The 22,122-nt window shown below is 34.0% G+C and overlaps 3 protein-coding genes and 2 non-coding genes across 5 annotated transcripts; 3 read left to right on the top strand and 2 right to left on the bottom strand.

Annotated features, from left to right (window-relative positions):
• The first annotated feature begins 6,677 nt into the window (after positions 1–6,677).
• TRNAP-UGG (transfer RNA proline (anticodon UGG)) lies at positions 6,678–6,749 on the top strand. The gene has a single exon. It is a non-coding gene; the product is annotated as a tRNA-Pro (tRNA).
• An 86-nt stretch (positions 6,750–6,835) lies between these two features.
• Positions 6,836–6,907, bottom strand: TRNAP-AGG (transfer RNA proline (anticodon AGG)). The gene has a single exon. It is a non-coding gene; the product is annotated as a tRNA-Pro (tRNA).
• A 122-nt stretch (positions 6,908–7,029) lies between these two features.
• LOC108450895 (uncharacterized) lies at positions 7,030–11,516 on the top strand. Its single transcript, XM_053018219.1, has 8 exons — positions 7,030–7,227; positions 7,358–7,659; positions 7,833–9,907; positions 9,992–10,261; positions 10,368–10,448; positions 10,605–10,698; positions 10,788–10,854; positions 11,263–11,516. Exons 1-8 carry the CDS (start codon positions 7,163–7,165, stop codon positions 11,276–11,278), a joined length of 2,970 nt encoding a protein of 989 aa, XP_052874179.1. The 5' UTR covers positions 7,030–7,162; the 3' UTR covers positions 11,279–11,516.
• Positions 11,517–12,393: 877 nt separating this feature from the next.
• LOC108489949 (uncharacterized) lies at positions 12,394–13,527 on the top strand. Its single transcript, XM_017794713.2, has one exon. The coding sequence runs from the start codon at positions 12,601–12,603 to the stop codon at positions 13,009–13,011; it is 411 nt and encodes a 136-aa protein (XP_017650202.1). The 5' UTR covers positions 12,394–12,600; the 3' UTR covers positions 13,012–13,527.
• On the bottom strand, positions 13,113–15,719 carry LOC108489947 (rho GTPase-activating protein 2). The gene is given in 5 exon segments (XM_017794712.2): positions 13,113–13,445; positions 13,447–13,779; positions 13,922–14,272; positions 14,361–14,481; positions 15,217–15,719. Coding segments are annotated over 5 exon segments (1,287 nt in total). The 5' UTR covers positions 15,564–15,719; the 3' UTR covers positions 13,113–13,310.
• Positions 15,720–22,122: the final 6,403 nt, after the last annotated feature.

Here is a 22,122-nt window from a genome sequence, read left to right on the forward strand (position 1 = left end):
TTGTCATTAATCGCCCGCCTTGATCTCGCATCGGTGTAGACTTCTATGCTTCGATTTACATCTTTCTTGAAATGCAACCCTTACCAGAGTCCCTTTTAAGTATCTCAATATCTTGTAGGCGCTTCCAAATGTTTCTCCCTAGGAGCATGCATAAATTGACTTATAACACTTACTCCAAAAGCTATGTCCGGACGAGTGTGAGAAAGATAGATAAGTTTTCCCACTAATAGTTGATATCTCCTCCTGTCTACCTCTTCTCCATCCTTATCGGTTCCTAATTTAAGGTTGGGTTCCATAGGAGTCTCATTTGGTTTGCAACCCAACAGTCCAACTTCGTAAAGTAGATCAAGAACATACTTTCTTTAAGAGATTGAAATACCGCCTTTGACCTTGCTATCTCCATTCCTAGAAAATATCGAAGATTCCCCAAGTCTTTAAGTTGAAACTCAAGACTTAAAAACTCTTTTAGTCTGTCAATTTCAATAGAATCATCCCTGTTAATATTATGTCATCTACATAGACAATGAGAATCAAAGACTTCCCATTATCCAAGTGTTTGTAGAATAAGGTGTGATCACTTGACCTTGAGTATAATGTCTACTAGTCATGGCTTTGGCAAAACGATTAAACCAAGCCCTAGGGGATTGCTTTAGTCCATACAATGACTTCTTCAACTTGCATACTTGGCCCTTACTTCCTTCGAATCCAGGCGGAAAATCCATGTAGACTTCTTCGTTTAATTCTCTATTGAGATAAGCGTTCTTTACATCCAATTGGATCAAAGGTCATTCTAAGTTGACAGCAATTGAGAGAAGCACTCGAATAGTATTCAATTTGGCCACCGGTGCAAAGGTTTCCTCATAGTCCAACCCATATGTTTGAGTGAAACCCCTGGCCACAAGTCTAGCCTTGTATCGATCAATGCTCCCATCTGGTTTAAATTTTGTGGTGAAAATCCACTTACAACCCACAGTCTTCTTCCCAGTAGGTAGTTTATATATTTCCCAAGTTCCATTGTCTTCAAGAGCCTTTATTTCTTCCAACACAGCTTGCCTCTATTTGGTTGACTTAAGAGCCTCTTCTATGTTTTTTGGAGTTTCTATATAGTCAACATTAGAAACAAAGGCATTGTAGGATTTAGACAAGTTTCCATAGGATACAAACTAAGAAATGGGATGTTGAGTGCAGCTCCTAGTGCCCTTTCTTACTGCAATTGGAAGATAGATGGAAGATGAAGGAGGTGAAACTTCTTCCTCAAGATAGTCCTCGGGTAAAGATGGCATTAGCCTTCTTTGTTTTGTCTTAGGCGGTGATGTCTCCGAGAGTATACACGAAGCCCCGAGTTTTTTCTTGTTGTTTTTCGAATGAGTAGGATGTTTTTCTTCATTAGTATGGTTAATCACCCTTGTTTCTTGTTCTTTGAGCAGTAGAGATAGGAAAAACAGGTTCCAAAATAGGAATAACGATGGGTGTAGGATTTTCAGCAGGTTTTGTAGTGGTGGTAGGGCTGATAGAGCCTTGAGGTATAATGAGAAGATTGCTCAAGGTCTCATCTTCACTAAGTATCTCCCCCTGAAGATGAGAGGCTGAAAAATATGGCTCATTTTCGAAGAAAGTAACATCAAGGGACACAAACATCCGGTGTAAGGTTGGAGAGTAGCACTTGTACCCTTTTTGTGTAGGTGAGTAACCAATCAAGACACAAGTGTAGGCTCTAGGATCAAGTTTAGATCGGTTAGGTTGATGGTTGTGGACAAATGCTTTGCAACCAAATGTTTTGGTTGGGAGATTAGGAACACGAAACAAGGGAAAAAATTTTTGAAGAGTATTTAAAGGTGTTTGAAAGTTTAATACCTTAGATGGGAGTCGGTTTATAAGATAACAAGCAGTGAGGATAGCTTCTCCCCATAAATACTTTGGTACACCCATAGTAAACATGAGAGCACGAGCCACGGCTACAAGGTGTCTATTTTTCCTCTCGGAAACCCCGTTTTGTTGAGGGGTGTCAGGACAAGAACTTTGATGTATGATTCCTTGCTCAGAAAGATAAGGACTTAGGATAGAATTAAAGTGCTCTCTCCCATTATCAGCTCTAAGGGTGTGAATATTTGAATTGAACTGGGTTCGAATCATTGAATGAAAATTTTTGAAGACTCTTGAGACTTCAGATTTTTCTTTAAGGAGATAGATCCAACAAACTCTAGTGTGGTCATCAATGAAAGTTATGAACCACCTAGCCCCTGTGATGTTTTTTACTCGACTAGCTCCCCATAGATCACTGTGGATTAAAGAGAAAGGTTGAGATTGAACATAAGGTTCCAAAGGATAAGGGACACGAGTGTGTTTAGACAGTTGGCAAACTTCACAGTTCAATGAACTTATTTTCTTATTTAGAAATAGTAGAGGAAACAATTTCTTCAAGTACATGAAATTTGGGTGTCCTAGTCTACGGTGCCATAGCATGATAGAATCTTCTTTTGATGTAGATAAGGCCATCCCTTCTTATGAACTGTTTTTTTTCCAAACATATAAGCCATCATCAACTTTAGCAGTGCCAATCATTTTCCCCAATTCTTGTTCCTGAACCACACAACCTAAAGCAGAAAATTCAACAAATACTTTTTCATCCTTGGTAAGCTTGCTAATTGAGAGTAAATTATAAGAAAGATTTGGAACATGTAAAACTTTATCAAGTGAAAAATTTTCAAGAAGTCTAACTGTCTCCATTCCACCACCAATGAGTAAGATCCATCACTATGTGAATCGAGAGTGATCATGACAAGGTAAATAGGTGTGAAACAAACTTAGATTACTGTCATGTGGTGGATGCACTGAGTCTAGTATCCGGGAAGTTGTGATAGGTTCGTGTGTAGTATTTAAAGCAAGTACCTTGAATAGCTAGTGACCCTTGGGTTGTAGGAGTCCCGAGTAGTTTATGAAGAGCCTCAAGTTGAGTTTTGGTTAGCAGAAGTTTATGAAGAGTCTCATAGGAATTTTCGGTGTCACCCATGGGAGTAGGGTTTCTAACAGAGAAAAGCAGAACAAGAAAAGAGAAGAAAGAGCGGGATCTCTTGAATTCTGATGCTCTTGATACCATGTACAAATTTAGGAAGAAGAATTATTCTTATTTCTTCTAATCGACTCTGACCTTTTAAAGAATAGCAGGGAAAATAAAAGGAAATAATCTCTAAAATTAGCCTATCCCTAAAAATTAGTAATTTGATTATGGCTAATAGTACAAGGAAATTCCTAGAACTAAGGTGAAAATCTGCTTAATTTAAGGAATTCCAACAGTAAGCAAGCTTTGACCAAGCTGTATGTATGAATGTATATGAATAGGATGGCATTAAGTAGGCATTCCTAGAAAAAAAGGAGTTCAAAATAATTGAACAAGTTGCATAAAACTTGACTGTAACATATGCAAACTAAGCCTAATAATGTAAAAACAAAAGAACTCTAAAATCCAGGGGTCACCAACTTTGGTTTTGGCTAACCCGATGGAACCGAGGCTGAAATCATGCAGCTTTAACGATTTGACATCCTTCAGCGTCATCAGCACCAACCCCAGTGTTTTCATAAGGCACCATCTTATCAGCAGAACTCTCACAAGACAAGACCGTCCCACGGATAGAAACTTGAACCTCATCTTCCAATCCCAATCGTTTCTTCATATTTTCCTTCTCAGAATTGGTGCTGAATCTCAATGGGATGCTCTTGTCTTTTGCCGACTTCTTATACCGTACTTTCCCCAGGCAAAGTTCTCGTTTCTCGATCGACATATACACCATCGAATCCGACTTGTTGTCGAAGAAATAAAACCCTTCGTTGTAGTGCGGCGTATTGAATTTTGATCGGAACCATGGATGCGAGCTTGTGCTCGGTCCAAGCTGTGGCTCCACGATCGATCATGTACAGCTCGAATGGTTCAGTTTCGGTTCGACTGACAACGGCGACGACACAGTCTTTCAAAGTCGGCGGGGCCGAAAAGACCGCTATGTGGTCGTTAATTACAGTGTGAAGGAATGGACCTGGGAGGTCTATTTTAGCACGGACAAAGGGCAAAAGAAGAACATTGAGCCTTTGCAAAAGAGTAAGAGCCACCCTTGACTAGATGCCAGGCAGGTTGCTCTGTTCATTTATGGTATATAAATGGTGTGTTTTCCATCCGATTCGGTAATCAAGCTGCATTCGGAATTGTCTCCGCTATATATTAAGCACCACGACTCTTGGTCTGGTATGGCTTCATCTCGGCGGTGACGGCAAACGAAGCGGAGTTCCAATCCTTGCAGACGGCTCAGAATCGGAGAAGGTCGATTAGGCCTAAACGATCGACAATGGATGGTAAAAGAGGAAGATCAGTCCAGTCCCTGGATGTCATTTGGTCACGTCTATTCAGCCTGTATATATATTTCATGTTCATCAGTAAAAAAAGAATTCTCTTTGTACAAACAATCAAATTAAATCCAATCAAATCAAAAACAGATTTGAGATGAAAAGTAGAAAACCAAAATTTGATTGTAAGATGAGGATGTCGTAATTGAAACATACATAGAAGTAAATTATTATAGAGTAACATACAAAAGCCTTTTAAACAGGGGTGAAGAATTCTCCATTGAACATGAAATTGGATGAGTTTGGAGAAACTGTAGATTTTGTATTTGTTTTAAGCAAAGCAACCCTACAGCCACAAGAGTTTTGTTTACATAAGTCTCTCATACCACAATAACTTATAGCTATTTTTCCTCTTTAATCCTTGATTATCAATTAAATTAACTAATAAGACGGAATATTATTTCTCGCTTCCTACCAATTAAACTCACTCATCTACCATATTTGTATCATATCATATGTATTATTAAATTAAAATTTTCAAAATAATTTAGCAACAATAATTTTTATTACTTTTAACCTTTGAATTTTTTTTAAATCATCCTAAAATGGATGGAAAAGTTATCATTTATTAACTTTGTTGATATAGTGTATCGTAGATGACAAACGTTAACTTTTCAACTATTTCGAGGTGATTTAACAAAAAATCAAATTCAAATGTTAAAAGTGATAAAATTAAACGAATGACTAATATAACTTTTTATAAAATTGAAAGGCTAAAAAATTATTATCGCAATAATTTACTTATAAAAAATATTGAGATAAATGGTTTTAATTGGTAGGGGTAGATGATGTGATTGATAGTAGTCGTAAAAATAATTTTTCAGATAAGACTTAGGTTTTAGTAAATAAAAGAAAAATTATACACAAAAAAAGTGGGTAGTCTATTTCTTTTTGGAGAAGAAACAGGCATATATATATATATATATATATAATTTTGTTGTTATGATTAGATTTGATGTGTATATGTATTTTGATAGAATAGCAAAATGAGATTAAGGGATAGAGCAAGGAGAATGAGATGTTGTTCTCGTTACTTCTCTTCTTGTAATGTTGTTGCCTTGACAAAGAATATTACTGACATCCAATTCAACCTAGTCATATAATATTAACTCATTCCTTTTCCTTTGGAAGGAAGAAAGGGTGTGCATGTAAGAATAGTGGCAGCTTGGAATTTTTTTGTGTGTGAATAAATCTTTTTGTAAATTATTATCGAGTTTCCCTTATTCTTTTATCATAATTTCTCTCTTAAAAATATTCTCATTACTTTTCGATTTAAATTCATATCTCCATGATTTATGAATCATTATTATAACTGTAAATGCCTTTATTTGGAGTCTAAATTACGAGCTAATATCCAAAGTTTGAAATGTAGGGGGTTTCTTTCACAAAAATAACTCCATTCCTTGTTATTCATACTCCTCGTGTGAACAAAGTGTACAATTCCTTGGCTTTCTCTCATCTCTGTCTTTGTAGCCACTATATGATCCAATCTGCTATTTAAAATTGAGGTAAGGTTAAAACTTTGGATACAGAGTAACCAAACTAGACTACTCTTGCGAAATTACAATCAACAAAAATGTATTTATCTCTGAAACATAAAATACACAAGACACTTTATTCACAATAACTCTTTTTTTTTTTTTTTTATCCCGGATGGTTTGCTATGTCTTCTTTCTATAATATTAATGCAACTATTTTTATCTCGAAAAATAAATATAAACACAATTTACTTTTAAGTTTGAAAATATTTTAGGTGAGAGAAAAAGAGAAATGGGTGGGGTATTTATTGTTCACAAATCAACTCCTTATTAAATAGGTTGGTTGGGAAACTTCACAACCTTGAGCTCAATATCCATAAGGGCTGAACACAGTTAACTATATTTTGTAGTACTTTTCCCTTGACATGCTAGCACGGATTCCTTAAATTCAACATCCATGTGTATTGAGATATCTTTAAAAATGTATTTTAAAAATTAAAATTTGAAGACAAATATTTAAATAATAATATTAAAAAATTATACTTAGGTCTGAAAACAGTTTAACTGACTTAAATCATTTAAAAATATAAAAGAATAAATAGAATATATTGTATTTATTGTATGAAATACTTTAAATTTTAAATGTAATCAAGGTATTTAAATACATGATATTTGACATTATTTTAGACTGCATACATGTAAAAAACCCAGGCTATATTTTGATTTTAAATATAGTAATTATGAATCCATATCTCTAGCTAAATAAATAAATGAATTATAACCTTCTGCAGGGAAGCACAACCGTCCGGGCGTTTGGTCTAGTGGTATGATTCTCGCTTTGGGTGCGAGAGGTCCCGAGTTCGATTCTCGGAACGCCCCTTTCTTATGTTACCTTTTTTAAATTTTTTTTTTGGCTCAGAGGCGCTGACACGTTCATATTGGTCAGAGACACAGAAAAAAAACGAGGGGCATTCCGAGAATTGAACTCGGGACCTCTCGCACCCTAAGCGAGAATCATACCACTAGACCAAATGCCCACTTTGTTTGTTAGTCTCAAACAAAATTATTTATAGTTAAGTTTACTTGAATAGTTTCCCGCCTTCAGGTACATTTTTTTGTTATTATTTCCCCTCCAAAAATCAAAACTCAAAAAATCCCAAAATGCTTTTGATGCATAAAAATGGGGTTTTATTATGCCACCATGTTAGCTTTCCCATCCATCATTTAAGAATTTGAGGTTTCCCACCAAATCATCGTTGATCACTGAGAAAAATCCTACATTAACAAATTGAATGGCTGCTGATACACGTTACCTCACTCACACTCTACTCTTTGAGTCTCACTCCCCATTCATCCGGTAATCTTTTTTCCTTTCAATATTCCAATTATCGCCCCCTTTTTTTTTCTACATGATTTTGGGGGATTCTCGTTAATCATCAAGAAAATTCTCAAAGTGTGATCCAAATAAATATTGTTGTGCTTGATAGTCCTGTAAATGAAAATGAAACCCAGTTGGAGAAAGCTTGCTTTGGCACTGAAGTAATGGATAATGATGATGGTGATGACGATATGGGTCATGTGGAGGATGTGAAAGCTGAACAAGCAATGTGTGAGCTTGATATGGAAATTGTGCTTGATAGTGAAGATGAAGGAAGTTGTAGAACCGAGACTATAACTCTCTTTAATTGTAGAAAGATCACTGGTGGAAGTGAAAAGAATGTGTCAAAGAAGAGGGAAGGGCAAAGCCCTTGTTTAGATGTTGATTCAATTGACAAACAACTCAGTGCAGGTTAGTCTTTCATTGGTTTTATTTTGTTTTAAATTTTTTATTCAATGTCATTGTACCCCCTTTTTTCTCTTAGCAAATTGAGATCAATATGATTGCTTTGTGTTTATGTTTTGGTTGAATCTTATGGTGCGTAGTAATTATTAGTAAATCATTTTCTGTGGTTTGAATTGAAGGGACGAAAAGATCTTCCAGGGATCATGATAGAAGTGATGAGACAAAGGATGTGCCTCAATTGTCTATAGGTGATCATGAGATTAGAAGGTTGGAATATGTCGATTCTCAGGAACCTGGAGATTCGTCCCAAGCTATTGCACTTTGCTTCGTCGATAACTTTTTGAGCTTTAATAGTGTGGATTTGTGTCAAGGAGTTGAAGAGAGAAGGAGGACTAAATCGCCTTTTGTCTCCAGTGCAAAGGGAACTCGACATTTGGCTAAGATAATCAATCGGGGATCTCCGGTCAAAGAAGTGGGAACCTTTGAATGGTTTGAGAGTTGTCATCAGGGAGAGACTGATTCCTTTAGCAAGAGAATGACAAGGTCTTCTGAATTTGGAGACTTAAGCCATCAAGATCTTCACAATAAAGGGCAAAGAAATTTAAGCAATGAGCATGAAGAGGAGCATGCACGCCGTCATTCACTTTCAGGGTTCAAGGATCAGGGTTTGAAAGCCAGTATCGGGATAGAAAAAGAATCAGAAGGGAATATGGTAAATGGATCTTTTAAGGAGGTGGACGAACTCATGCAGACAAAATCATCATCAGAAAAGTTTGAAGCTAGTGGTACTGCAAGAGACATACCAGACATGTTTGATGTTGGCTTTAGCACCCAAATAGCTGCAGAAGCGATGGAAGCTCTATGTTACGGCCTCCCTCCCAGTTGTAAAGCTTGTGATACATGTGAAGCTGTAGAGGGTGCCCTCACAGATCTTCTGGAAGGTGAAGCAATGAGTAGAACCCATTTTGTGCATCATTCCCTTCAAAAGGTTGCTGCTTGTAAGATAGGAGAAGTTGGAAAAGAGTCAATTCGAAGAAAGCGTTCTGCTAGAAGATATAACAAGAATATTTCTAGTTCATCATGGAATTGTAACTATCAGGAGTTGAGTCACAAACTAAAACCCGAAACATCTAAGAGCAAGCAATCAAAGTCGGATGAATCTGTGAGCCAGAACAACCTAGAAAACTGTGAGACTTATGCGACTGCATTCATTCCTGATGTGCAGAACTTGTGCAGGAAACAATTGTCACAGGAGGAACCTATCGTTCATCAAACTAGGCACTGCAAGGGAGGAGCTAATGTAAAAAAGATTAAGGATCAAGTGGATAAACCAAGAGTAATGACCAATAATGTTAAGGAGGGAAGTATGCTAACATATAAGAGAAAGAGGAAGAGCGTGGTTGCTGATCCACCTAAGTTATTGAGTGGCAAGCAGAAATGCACCAAGCTGCATTCATATGCCTCTGCTGAAAATCTTGACGGCAAATTGAGTGAACAACGTAGTCCACAAGAAGCTGCTATAGCCAGATATTTGAGATTAGATACATGGAACTGTCCCAAAGGCAAAAGAACACAACGGAAAGTGCCGATCCATTCCAGTGGAAAGAGTAATATGCATGCTTCATTCACTAGTGTTGGTGCAGAAGAACACAAACTGGATCCTGTCAGAAATAAAAAAATGCCAGAAGATGATGAAACCAATTCTAGTAACTTCAACATGAAAGGACGAATGTGTACTTCCCTCTCTTGGCCTTCTTTAGAAAGTAATTCTGATGAAAGTTTATCAAGACAGAACTGTAAAGAACAAGTTTCAGGCGTTACTACAAACAGTGATCTAGCAGTCCCCAACATAAGAGAAAGTGCTTGGGACTTGGATAGAGTCAATGCCGCCCAAACTGGGAAGCCATATTATGTGGATTCTACATCAATCATCAATGGTTTAAAGAACCATAATTTTGGAGAACCACTGAGAAATACTATTGAACCCTCTGGTAAGGAGTGCATCACTACACTTAGTTGCAAAAAAAGTGTGAATGAGGCATCACTCAACAACAGACCCTACGTATATCACAGGAAACCTTGCAACAAAAACCTACCAAAACCATCACTTTTGAAAGAGCTTATTGGGTTAGGTGTTCCTAAGTTAATGTCTGATTCTACCCACAGAGGCTTCAGAGCACGAAAAGAGCTGGCATATATTCGAGTCCTGTTTAGCCAGCATTTGGATGATGATGTAGTCAAGCAGCAGAAAAAGGTGTAGCCTTTGTTTCTTTTTCAACAACGAGATAATTCATAAATCTAGTCGTAGAATTCTTTGATTTGCTTTTATTTTGAACAGATTGCTGCACGACTGGGTATTTCTATCACATCATGTTCTTTAGATGCCACACATTTCATAGCAGACAAATTTGTGCGTACGAGGAACATGTTGGAAGCCATTGCTCTTGGAAAATCAGTGGTGACTCATCTATGGCTTGATAGCTGTGGGCAGGCAAGTTGCTTACTAGATGAGAGAAATTACATCCTGAGGGACTCCAAAAGGGAAAAGGAAATTGGTTTTAATATGGCTGTTTCATTGGCTCGAGCAAGACGGTATCCACTTCTAAAGGTGGTTGTATGTGGATATCTGATTTATTTGAAACCAGATTAGTTCCGCAGACACTTCTTACATTACTGGAATATCTTGTATGCTGATATCTAATATCCCTTGACAGGACAGAAGAGTCTGCATCACCCAAACTGTTAAACCTAACAAAGAGATGATTGCTAGCTTGGCCAAAGCAGTTGGAGGTGAGGTATGTGTATCTATCTACCTTAATAGGTAGCCTGCAGCTATCAGTCACTAATGGTGTTCGAATATCGTTGATATAACTTTATCTATATTCCTTTTATGTTTTCTCTATCTAAGGACAATATGGTAAAGTAATGACTTTCTGAGAATTTCTCCTCAGGTAGTTGAAGCAAAAGATCAAAAGATCCCAGATGATCTCTTGATTCTTTCCTGTGAACAAGATCTGGCAATCTGTAAACCTTTGCTTGAGAAAGGTTTTTACACCATTATCATGATGTCCCGTTTCTTTCTAATAAATGATCACTCAGCTTTGTGGTAATTGAACAAGTTTACTTTAATGCAGGAGCAACAGTGTATAGTTCAGAGCTTCTGTTAAACGGGATTGTCATCCAAAAATTGGAATATCAGAGGTAAATGTATTGGAATTTATATAATAAATATTATCCCCGAATCTGCCCATCTTGGCCGTGTGTACAGGCCTGTTAAGATAATCTGAAACTGTGGTTTACTTAGCTAAACTGATCAGGGCCATCATTCTGATAATTGCTTGGCATAGTATTTGAGCTCATTCTCACATTTAAGATCATCTAAATTTCCCCACATGCTAGTCATATGAGCACCTAATTTTGAACCAGAAACAAGGCACGTTATGGATCAGTTTCACAATCTATGTTGCTCAGACTATTCATTCTTCTTGAAGTATCCAAAGATCCTCCAAATATATATATATATATAACTTAGAAAAATCTAACCATACTCGTAGTGGGCACTTGTACTGTTTCGTTTTGTTCTTTTAATGTTGCATTGTCATCTTACAGGCATCAACTCTTCTGAGAGAGGAATAGACATGATCAAAGCTCAAGGAAACATTGATTTGTGCACTTGTAGACAAGAAGGGCGGGGTCCTAATTTGTACAGTCAGGTTAAAATGTCAAATACATGGGGGCCACTGTGATGTTAGAACTCGTAGACTTTAAAACCCATTTTGCTCAGTGAGAATGCTATCACATTATGGAAATTTGTAAAAGACATGCCGCATTTGATAAAATATTGGACGGTCATGATTGGTTAATGGGTCTTCATATTCACTTGCCAACTGAAACAACAGTCCATGTGGGGATTCATAAACAATTAAGCATCCTCCTGTGGTCCAGTCAGAGTTCATTGTTTTCACTAAAACATTCAGTATCGGGTCAAAGTATGCTTTGATATCTATCTATCTATATATATACACTTAGTAAGAATTTGTCAATCCATAAAACTTCATATTTTTTTCTAAAACAAATGTCTCACGTGAACACTTATATTTTGAATTAATTCTTTATATACAGCTAATATTTACGACTCTCAACAGCAGCAGACAAATAAGACTGCAGATGCCAAACGCAGTAGCCAATATTTAGGTCAAATTTTAGTTTTGATCTTTCTATTTTCCTCAAATTTTAGAATTGGTCTATTATACGCAAATCAGCGTCAATATTTTAAACCCGAACAGTTAATAATATTATTCGGATTAATTGATGATTAGGGCATCCCCAAAATGGTAAATAGTCCGGTCAAAATTTAAAAAATTATAAATCTCTATATAATGGTAAAATTGGATTTTGGTCTTGCAAATTTTTTAATTCGATTTTGGACCCAAAGCAATTTTATGGCTTCGTTCCTTCTAACAAAATTATAAAAATAGGACCAAAAATCAAATTATAGGACTAAATCCAAAATTTTGAGCATAATAGAGGGATCAAAATCAGAATTTGACCCAAAATTCATGAAGCAGATTTCATTTTTCTCCTCCTTGGTCGTTGGGGGCTGCCAAGTTATTATTCTATCATAGCCCCTTTTTAAAAGGTAGAAAATCCGTGTGGTCAACACTGCTTCTAGAATAGTTGGAATACATACATAAACATACATATATATATTCTTTTTGTTCTAGAAGGTGAATTAGCCAACGGATAATTGTTTTTTTCTTTTCAAACTCAAACACGCAAACGGTGGCGGAGGCGCCGCTGGCGGCAAAAGTAGCACCACCTCTCCTTTTCTTTTCAAATTCCTTTTATAGTAATATGTTATATCTATTATAAATAAACACTACGTATTGGGGACTCCAAAATAAGGTTATTACTTGTTTACTTTGTTCTTTAGTATCGACAAGAAACATGGAGATTACAAATAAAGTTGTTGATGTCTCTTATTTCTTCCACTTAGAGACTACCGGCGATTCCGAAGCCGGTTACTTTGATCCCGCCATATCTGTTATCAACCATGATGAAGATGACAACGATGATGCCGAGTCATGCAGCTGTGATGATGCCACTACATCTGAATCTGATCTTCTTCATGTGGTTAATTATAGCTTAGATCACAAAGCAAATGTTGGCGATGATCATCACGAAGATGAGGAAGAGGATGGGGAGGTGGTGGACCAAAATGGGGTTCATTTGTGTAAGAAATGTATTAATGGAGTTGTGGTAAAACAAAACAAGAAAGCATCAGCTGTTTCTTTTGATTCAACCATGAATGAGATGGAAAAGAACAAGCTGTTCTGGGAAACCTGTCTAGCATCTTAGATGCTGTTCTTTTTCTGTTTTGTTTTTTTGTCCTTTCTTTCCCCCAATTCCCTGCAAATCAACCATATTTAGATAGAATAGGCAATGTTAGAGAACTTCGATTTCAAACACAAACACAAGTTCAGCCTCATTACTGAACCTTTGATTCAAACAATACTAACTTTATCGATTTACAGAAGCAAATCATGAACGAAGAGCAACAAAGTATTGTTTTACATAATGTAAGGATGAACCATCATCAGTCAGATAGCATTAGACAAGGACAGTGACAATCTAGATTGTCTATCATCTCCACATCCTTATGTGCTTGGCTCTTCCTTCCGACCGGAGTCCCTTCCATCACTAATTCTCGAGGCAAAAATTCTTTCAGGTAAGACAGTAACTGGACTTGAATGATCACTTTGTAATTCGTTAGCTGGTTCCTCCAAAAAGACTATTGGTGACCGTCTTATTATTCTCATCTAGTTGCCTCAAGAAGCATTCCTCTATTTCATCTAATGACTGAACTTCATCTTCGTCTCCGCTGTAGCTATTGTAAAGGGCATTATCATATTCTGATGTTGGTCCTTTCAGCTCGCAGCTCGTTTCCATCTCTCGGTTACTATCAAACTCCTCATCGGTAGGGCCATTGCAAGAGTGAGACGACATTGGTGAACATCTCCCTCCTGTTGCGCTCTCTTCACGCTCCTGCAGTGTCCTCATGATCAAGGTCTTGAGCAAGTTCATTACTTGAACAGCATGCATCAGAGCCGTCAATGGATCAGACATCTACTCGAGAGAAAATCAAAATAAAAATCTTCATCTTAGTTCCCATGGCAGTTTGTAGTATTTGACAACAATTTTAAGTACATATCTCTGAATACTGATCCAACAAATGTCGTTATGCAAACTAGAAAATTTTGTTTGATACCTGAGTCATATTCGGAGCAAAAACCATTGCGATATTTCTCGCATTCATTTTGTTCGATTCCTCTTCCTCAACAACATCCGCCATAAGATCAACAGCCCAATTGAGCAATGCAGCTTCAGTTGGCTTTAGTTGCTTCACAAGATCGACAGATTCTTCTTCGGTATTGCATTGGAGAACCTGTTCAGGGGAAAGTCCATCTAGCACCCCTGCAGGAAGTTCCCGGAACCAAGCCTTTATAAGGCCAGCAAGACAATGGACGTCGATATTATCCGGCACTATGCCCCTATTGAGCTGATCTCTTACATGCTCCTCCTGGCTATTTTCGGGATTTATCCGGAAAATTCCTTCTGCCTACAAGATCAATTGAGCAGAAAACCATGATCATTCAATTGCATAGAGTTGAATTGAATAGTAGTTGACAATGTTTATAACTCCAAACCTTTAGCCCTCCTTGTGAATAAAGCCGCTCCTGCATTAGTAAGAGTATAGTGGGGACACTATTCCCTTTGGAATCGAACGAGCATTGCATTGATTCGGCTGAGACACCAAACACACTAGCACTGTAATGAATACAGTCAGTTGCAATTAAGGACCATAGTAATAGAACAGATAAAACGTCTATATGCAAAAGGTCCTAGTTCGAGCCTTGCCATAAGCTCACTTTACAGCAACCATGGTGCTGTAATTGAATAGGGAGATAAAACCCTGATTGGAGAAAAGACCGGACTTGGCTTGTAAACCGCAGAGGTACATCAAAAGAAGTTTCTTTGAAAACCCAAATTTCTTCATAGACAAGATTAGCTTGCAATAAATATTTTGCAACTAAAAACAGTCCAGAACATGGCATCATTTATTTGCTTCACCTATACAAGGCAGGGTCAGTAGCTACATTTATTGCACACTTCAGGTGCTGCAAGAAATAAACCTAATATAACCACAAATCCTAATACCCTAAAATAATACTAACATAGCCTCTATCACTCGATGAAATTCACTGCAATTCCACAAGGAACTCAAAGTCCAATTATTTTACTGCTTCTGGAAAAAGGAGTAGGACAAAATAAATAAGGTCTACATATTATAATAATCATTTGTCAATTTCATATAGCTTTTATAGAAAGCGACAAACCCAGTTTAATAAATTGTTTATTTTCAAATTTTCAAAATGAAAAAGAGCTTGAAATCAAAACTTTGAAAATAAATTTCAGATCTAAACTACAGAAAACACTTAACATTTCAACCTGAAAACAACTAAAAGAAATCAATCTTTAAAGAGACCAACAAAAGAAAATTACCTAGCACTTGGAACCCGACCGGGGATCTCGACTTGGAACTCAACGGGAAGACCCAAGAACCCATTGAACCGATCAAATGTAACATGGGTGATGTGTTTGACGTTGGTCGGCCATCCGATTTCCATATGATGAACGGTGGAAGAAGACATTACTTCGTCTCGTCTATCAACACGACAAGACACCATGGATTTCCTCAAAGCAGCCAAAAGCAAGGCCACGACAGAAATCTGGTTCTGCCGTTCTTCTTCCTCCTCACAGCTCTTGAGCCCTCCTCCTCTTCCTTTAGTTCCGCCCTTCCCACCGCCACCACAGCCACCTCCTTTGGTCATCATTACTAGACCTGTCATTATCTTCCTGTTAGCTTTGGGTTTTGCTTCTCTTCTTCGAAGGTCATGAGGTTTTTAAATTTTGTGGACTTGTTATTAAGAGATGCATCGGAAGTGAAGCTTTTCAAGTTTCTAGAGTTAACGTCCACTTGTGTTTTCAAATTTTTATCTTTGTTATTCACTTTATCTACAGTGGAATTTATTGTTTGCCCTTATAGTTTGAGTGATATTACGAGAGTGCCATCTACCCCAATTGGTCACTGACAAAAATCATTCTTCTTGGGAAAATGACACTATTATTTTGAAGATTGGGATTCAATTATATGTCCCATTTACTACTTTATTTCTTTTAAATATAATTCATGGTCTTTGGTGAGAGATTTGAATCAGGGTTTTTACTAAAATTTTAAAAATTTAATAATAATAATAATAACACACACAAAATAAAATATTTTAAAATTTTGATTTCAATGGTACCAGATTAGAATGAAATTATTTGTAATCCAACCTAATATTTTTACCATTAGATTAAGAAATTATTAAAAATAATTTTTAATATATACAAAGAATTAACTTTAAAATGTAGTTTTATATTATTAAATATTTTACGAATCTAATGACAATTCATATTGATATATTTTATATTATTTTATTTTTAATATCACTTTTTCCTTTTAGAATTTTCTAAATTATTAAATTTAAGTTGACAAAATAATCATAAATATTAGTATTTTAAAATATTAGCATTATAAAAGTTTTTAAAATTATAAAAACCTTTCTAGTTTTAGGATTTTATCATGCGGAAACCATTAATTATTATTAGAAATCTTATCACATGCGTATGCATATGTATATGAAAATTACGGATTTAAAACATAAATGTGTATTTAAAAATAACATATAATAAATAATGAAATATATGGTTTGAAATTAATTAATCATAATAACAGATGAAATATGTATAATATTAAAATAAAAATCATATTAAGTTTTACATAAATACATTAGGTAAACAATACTAAATGCTCTACAATTATTTATTATAATTTTATCATTTGTTGTGAGTTAGTGTTGAGTTGACTTGTGATACCAACAATTAATAACATTATTAATAAGAAATCTTATCACACGCATATGCATGTGAAAACCACATATTTAGAACACATATGTGTGTTTAAAATAGTATATAGTAAAAATGAAATGAATAGTTTGAAACTAATTAATCATAATAACACATTAAATATATACGATATTAAAATAAAAAATTAAATTAAATTATGAGTAAAACAAAATTTAAACACATAAATATATCAAATTAACAACACTAAATGCACCACAATATTTATCATGGCGCTATCATCAAAATAAAGGTAATAAATTGTGTATATTAAAATAAATACATATGAAATTATTAAAATAAAACTTTAGTTGAGTGATAAATTTAGAGTTTTCTTAATTCAATTGGCATGTGTTCAAATTCCACTATATACATTTTCTTTTCTTTTTTGGTTTTTGTCGAATGAAAAAGTTAAAATACCCTCAAATAATATTATTTATTTTAATTACGGAAGAAAATTTTTATAATTTTTCTAATGAATTGGTGACTCGATTGAGGTGACACCAACTCAAGTAAAACACTTAATAAATAATAAGTATAAATACACAAATATATAAAATGTATATAACATAAATCGTGCATATTAAAAATGTATAAAATAAAACTTTGGTTGAGTGATGATTTTAAATTTTATTAATCCAATAAGTGTGGATTCAAATCCTACCATATATATACATGTTTTTGTTAAAATAAAAACACTAAAATACCTTTCAATAATATGACTTATTTTAAATATGGAAGGACATTTTCTTAATTTATTAATCGAATTGGTTTGTGACACCAACTTAACGAGATTTTATTAATATTATAGATTAAATTATATTGATTATCACATCATCATTAAAATGATATTCATTTTAGTTTTTTATCTTTTAAATAACATAATTTAATTTTATAATGAATATATTATTTTTCCCATATATATTAAAATAAAACAATTTTAAAAATAGGTCAACAGTAAAATTATTTAAGTAAAATATGTGATATAAAACAGAAATGGAACAAAGTCATGACGGCCACCGAACAACTTCCATGGAGCGGCCCAGATTCGCGGTGTGCGCAGATGGCATTTTCCGTAGCCTCTCATTCATGCTCAAATTTATCAAATCAAATACTATCATAATAGTCTCTAAAGTTGATCAGATTTCTTGATATGGTCCTTTCACTTTAAATTATATATTATTTAGTTTTCATTTTAAAATAGTATATTATAATTTAAAAATATAAAAAAGTAGAGAGTTATATTAGTTAAAGATTATGAAACGGGAAGACGGCTTCGGTGGAAATTGTTTGGTGAACGTAGTAACTTTAATCCACTCAAAATGCATAAATAGATAATACCATTTTTCAAGAAGTGGAAATGGTAAAAAGTAGAGGGTTGTCGGGAAAATGACCGGAAATTGGCTGAAAAGAGGAAGACAGGCTCTACAATAATGAAGTCTAAAAGAGTTTCTTTATTTACCTTTTTCCAAATATATTCTGCTTTTTGTTTAAAAAGTCGAAAGCAATTTTGTTGGGTTTGATTTGAGTTTTTAATGGTATCTTCAGAATTACTCAATGTGTTTAATTTTCAGAAAAAAGTTAGACCTGGATTTGAAACTAATTTATTTTTCTGCCCTAATCAAAAACTTATTAATTGCTTCTTTGAATTACATTTTTGAAGGATTTAGGATTTTTTTTTTAAATAACACATATCCAAATTCATGGTATTCAAGGATTTCGCAGCCTAGTTCGCTTTGGGTTAAACTTTAAGTTTATAGTTTTTAACTTTATACCGATACGTTCGATTGGTATATGCATTATTATTAATACAAGAAGACGTGACCTCAGGTATTATCTTTTTATTTATGTATTAGGGAAGGATAAATATGATCATAATTTATAATAAAATTATTAAAAAAATTTAAATGAAAATATCTTTTTATTATTTTTCAAACAATGAAATAGGTCATTTGGGTGACTTGGACTTAATTTCTTTTCTTTTTTTTTGGAATCAAGTCTTAGCTCAGCTCAATCCAACACGACTATGAACACCTTTCATTATAAAGTAGAGATGAGCTAAAATGAAACATATTCTAGTAAGACTTGTATATGATAAAACTTAAACTATAATAAAATTTAGATTGAGAACTCACTTTATTTGTATAAAATGAGACTCGAATTTGGGATCTCTGAATATCTCAATTTTAACCACAGCCTCATTTGCTAGTATTTGTTTAGTTTTAATAAGGATTGTTTAGTCAAAAGTGGTTTTAATTTAATGACAAGGTTGATATCTTATAGACTTATCTACCAATTACCCTATATAAATATCATAGGTGGATTCCTGATTCATATTTATTCTGATTTAAGTTTATATTTTGTGTAGGTCCATATACATTTCTATTATCATTCTATCTATTTGTGCATTGGGAACTATTCTTTAAATAATATTTAAAAATCTAAAAAAAATGGATACATAATCTTACTTCTGTTTGTGGTGAACCTAATAATAACCATATTTATAAGATTTTTAGAAAATTTCATCATATATTTTAATAACAACATTTATCATTGACTTGGGAAAAAGAAAAAGAGTGTCTACTTTCATTACGCTAACAGACACCATGATTTTCTTCTTTCGAAAAGAGATAGTAATTAGGTTGATTTAGAAATGAATAATCATGATTAAGGAAGCAAATGGAAAGTAAGTAAAAGAGGCAAAGGATGATGTTTATTTTGGTAATTTTTCATCTTTATGTATGGAGGTAAATTTCAAGGGAAAGCGCCCACCCACGTTGAGAAGACAAATGAAGGGAAGGAGCGTCCCGACACCCAATTAAACTTGCAATTTCTTTTATATATCTATCCGGTGAATGTACCTTGGAAGTTAATACACTGCGTTAAATTAATATTTTTATTATTAAATATATAAATTAATTATTATATTATTAAAAACTGAAATAAAGTTAAATTATTACTGTATAAAAATGTTTTTATTGTAATTGAAAAAATATTTTTCAAAATATTTTTATACAGTAAATATTAATTTTATTACAATCCGAACATATTTGATTCTTTTAATAGTTTAGAGACTAAATTGAACTATTTAATAATAGATGGACAAATTCGATACAGTCTCTATAATACAAAGGCTTCATAGATGCTTTAACCTATTTTTTTCTTGTTGGGTCGAGTACAAAGGAGCTCGATGCTCTTTAAGAAGCAATGTATCAAGCTCAAGTCTTATGAATGAAGAAAATAATATTTGAAAGAGCCTTATTGGACATTTAGAGGTTTGATGTAACATTTCTATGGATTTAGTTAGAATTTAAGGTGGCTCGTGATACTCAAGGGTCTTAAATCAAAAAGATATCTTTTATAATAGACTTAATACATCATTTGGTATTTGAGTTTAACAAATTTCTATAATGTGGTACATATGTTTTTATTTTGTCAAATGTAACATCTGTATTTGGCAAAAGTTATATGTTGTGTTTGTCGGAAAAAAAATTCGGTTTGAAAACAATTTTCAAGCACAACAAAAAAATAAAAACTTGAAAATTAAGCCGATTTGTGATATTTATAGCAATAAACTCTTCCCGAAAATTACTTGTGCTTTGTGCAAGACGGATCCTTGACGTTCCCAGCTTTCAACCGAGCAACCTTCTCCGCTATTCTCGTATCAAGAATCACTTCAAGCATGGGCTCAAACAAATACGAATCAAACATAGAACCAAAAATAATTTTCTTACTTTTATTAGGAAAGTAGATCTCTCTCTCAATAAAATCGGTAGAATTGTTATTCCTAAAAAATAGAATTTATACTTACAAAATAAATTCTCACTATTTTCAAGCAGATTAAAAATATCTCAAATTTGTGTGAAACTTATATATTTTTAGTTCTATCAGTGTCATCTATTTATATGGAGAGGTAAAATTAGAAGAATGCACACAATACTTATTTAATAGAAAAATCAATCCCCTGGTTGAATTAGGGTTAGCTGCCCCTCAAACATATTATGAGGGGCTTTGGGTCTCTCCTGTATCGGGTCCAATTATATGTACTTCTAGGACGTTATAATTTAATCCAACCTAATGCATTATTTTTATTTCCCAAAATAAATATATATTAATTTTTTAATTAAATAATTTTTCAACCCAATTCTAATTTTGTTAAAGTCATGACAACTTTACCATAAAAGAATTTATGAGAATATATTTAATTTCTACATTCAATGATTCACAATGACTAATTAATTTAATTTCGTTTTTGAACTTCAATTGTTTACTTCAATAATAATTTGAAAATTTTAAATTAATTCTCAGGTCATTTTCATATTTAGTGAGAAATCGCATTCATTTGTCAATGTAATTCATTTCTCTAACTTTGTCATTTTTATCCATTTCTATTCATTTGATTTTAAATACAATTCATTTTTTATTTCAACGAGCTAGCGGAGGGACCGTTTTGATATTTGTGATTAGGGCTCAAATGACTGATAATTAAGTTTCAATTTTTCACTTACTAATTGTAAACTCATTAAATCACAAAGTCATTCCACTATAATATCATAATTGAGCTTTCCCCAATTACATATCATTACAAAAGCTACTCGATCAGTTCTCATCCAACGACATTGTCATAAGTGTGTTACCCTCATAGGATATCTTTAATCTCTTTGGGATAAATCTGTTCTCCCAATATGATCCGATTTATCACAAAGATAAATGATTTGTGACCACGTTTACTTTTCATCTATCATATAATGTCAATAAAAGGATATTACTTACCCATTTCTTGGGCTATGAATTCCACTATTGTGAATGATGCTACATACTGCAAAAGTCGTATACCCAACGCACCATTTTTCGATTCCTTATATATTCAAACTCAAGCTTTTACTTACATCAAAGTATATGAGACACGCATACATAGTCCATTATTCACTCAGGATTAAGATATGTCACACTGTGAATGTCACAAGTGAATAAAAGAATAAATGAGTTTAAGATCTATTCTACTTGGGTCTTGCTCGATGTACTATCAGTCCAGTCAATTGCATCTATGTCTATCTTCTGAGGGCCATCCGCTTCGATGCTCAAGACAAAACATCTCTCCCTTTGGACTTGATAGATGGCATATTAGTCTTTCAATTGATTTTCTCATTTTCTATTAGACTAAGGACATGTTTAGGTTCATCTACTAATATAATTTGTGGTAAGGAGTAAGCGGAAGAGGATTGCATTCAAGTTATTCGACTCGAGAAAAAAGATTCAAATCTTACCTGTAAAGAATAAATAATCAAATTTAAAAATAAAGAAAACAAAAATAGTAAAAGAAGAAACTTGAGAACAAAGAATAAATAATAAATAAACTTTTTTTAAAAAAATGGAATATGGAATGAGTAAATTGATGGATATGATAGATAGATAGATAAGTGTCCAATTAAACCCTTAGAGATATAAACCTGAATAAACTCA

The sequence above is a fragment of the Gossypium arboreum genome, chromosome 8 (genome assembly GCF_025698485.1).
Source record: "Gossypium arboreum isolate Shixiya-1 chromosome 8, ASM2569848v2, whole genome shotgun sequence".
NCBI classification, from domain to species: Eukaryota; Viridiplantae; Streptophyta; class Magnoliopsida; order Malvales; family Malvaceae; genus Gossypium; species Gossypium arboreum.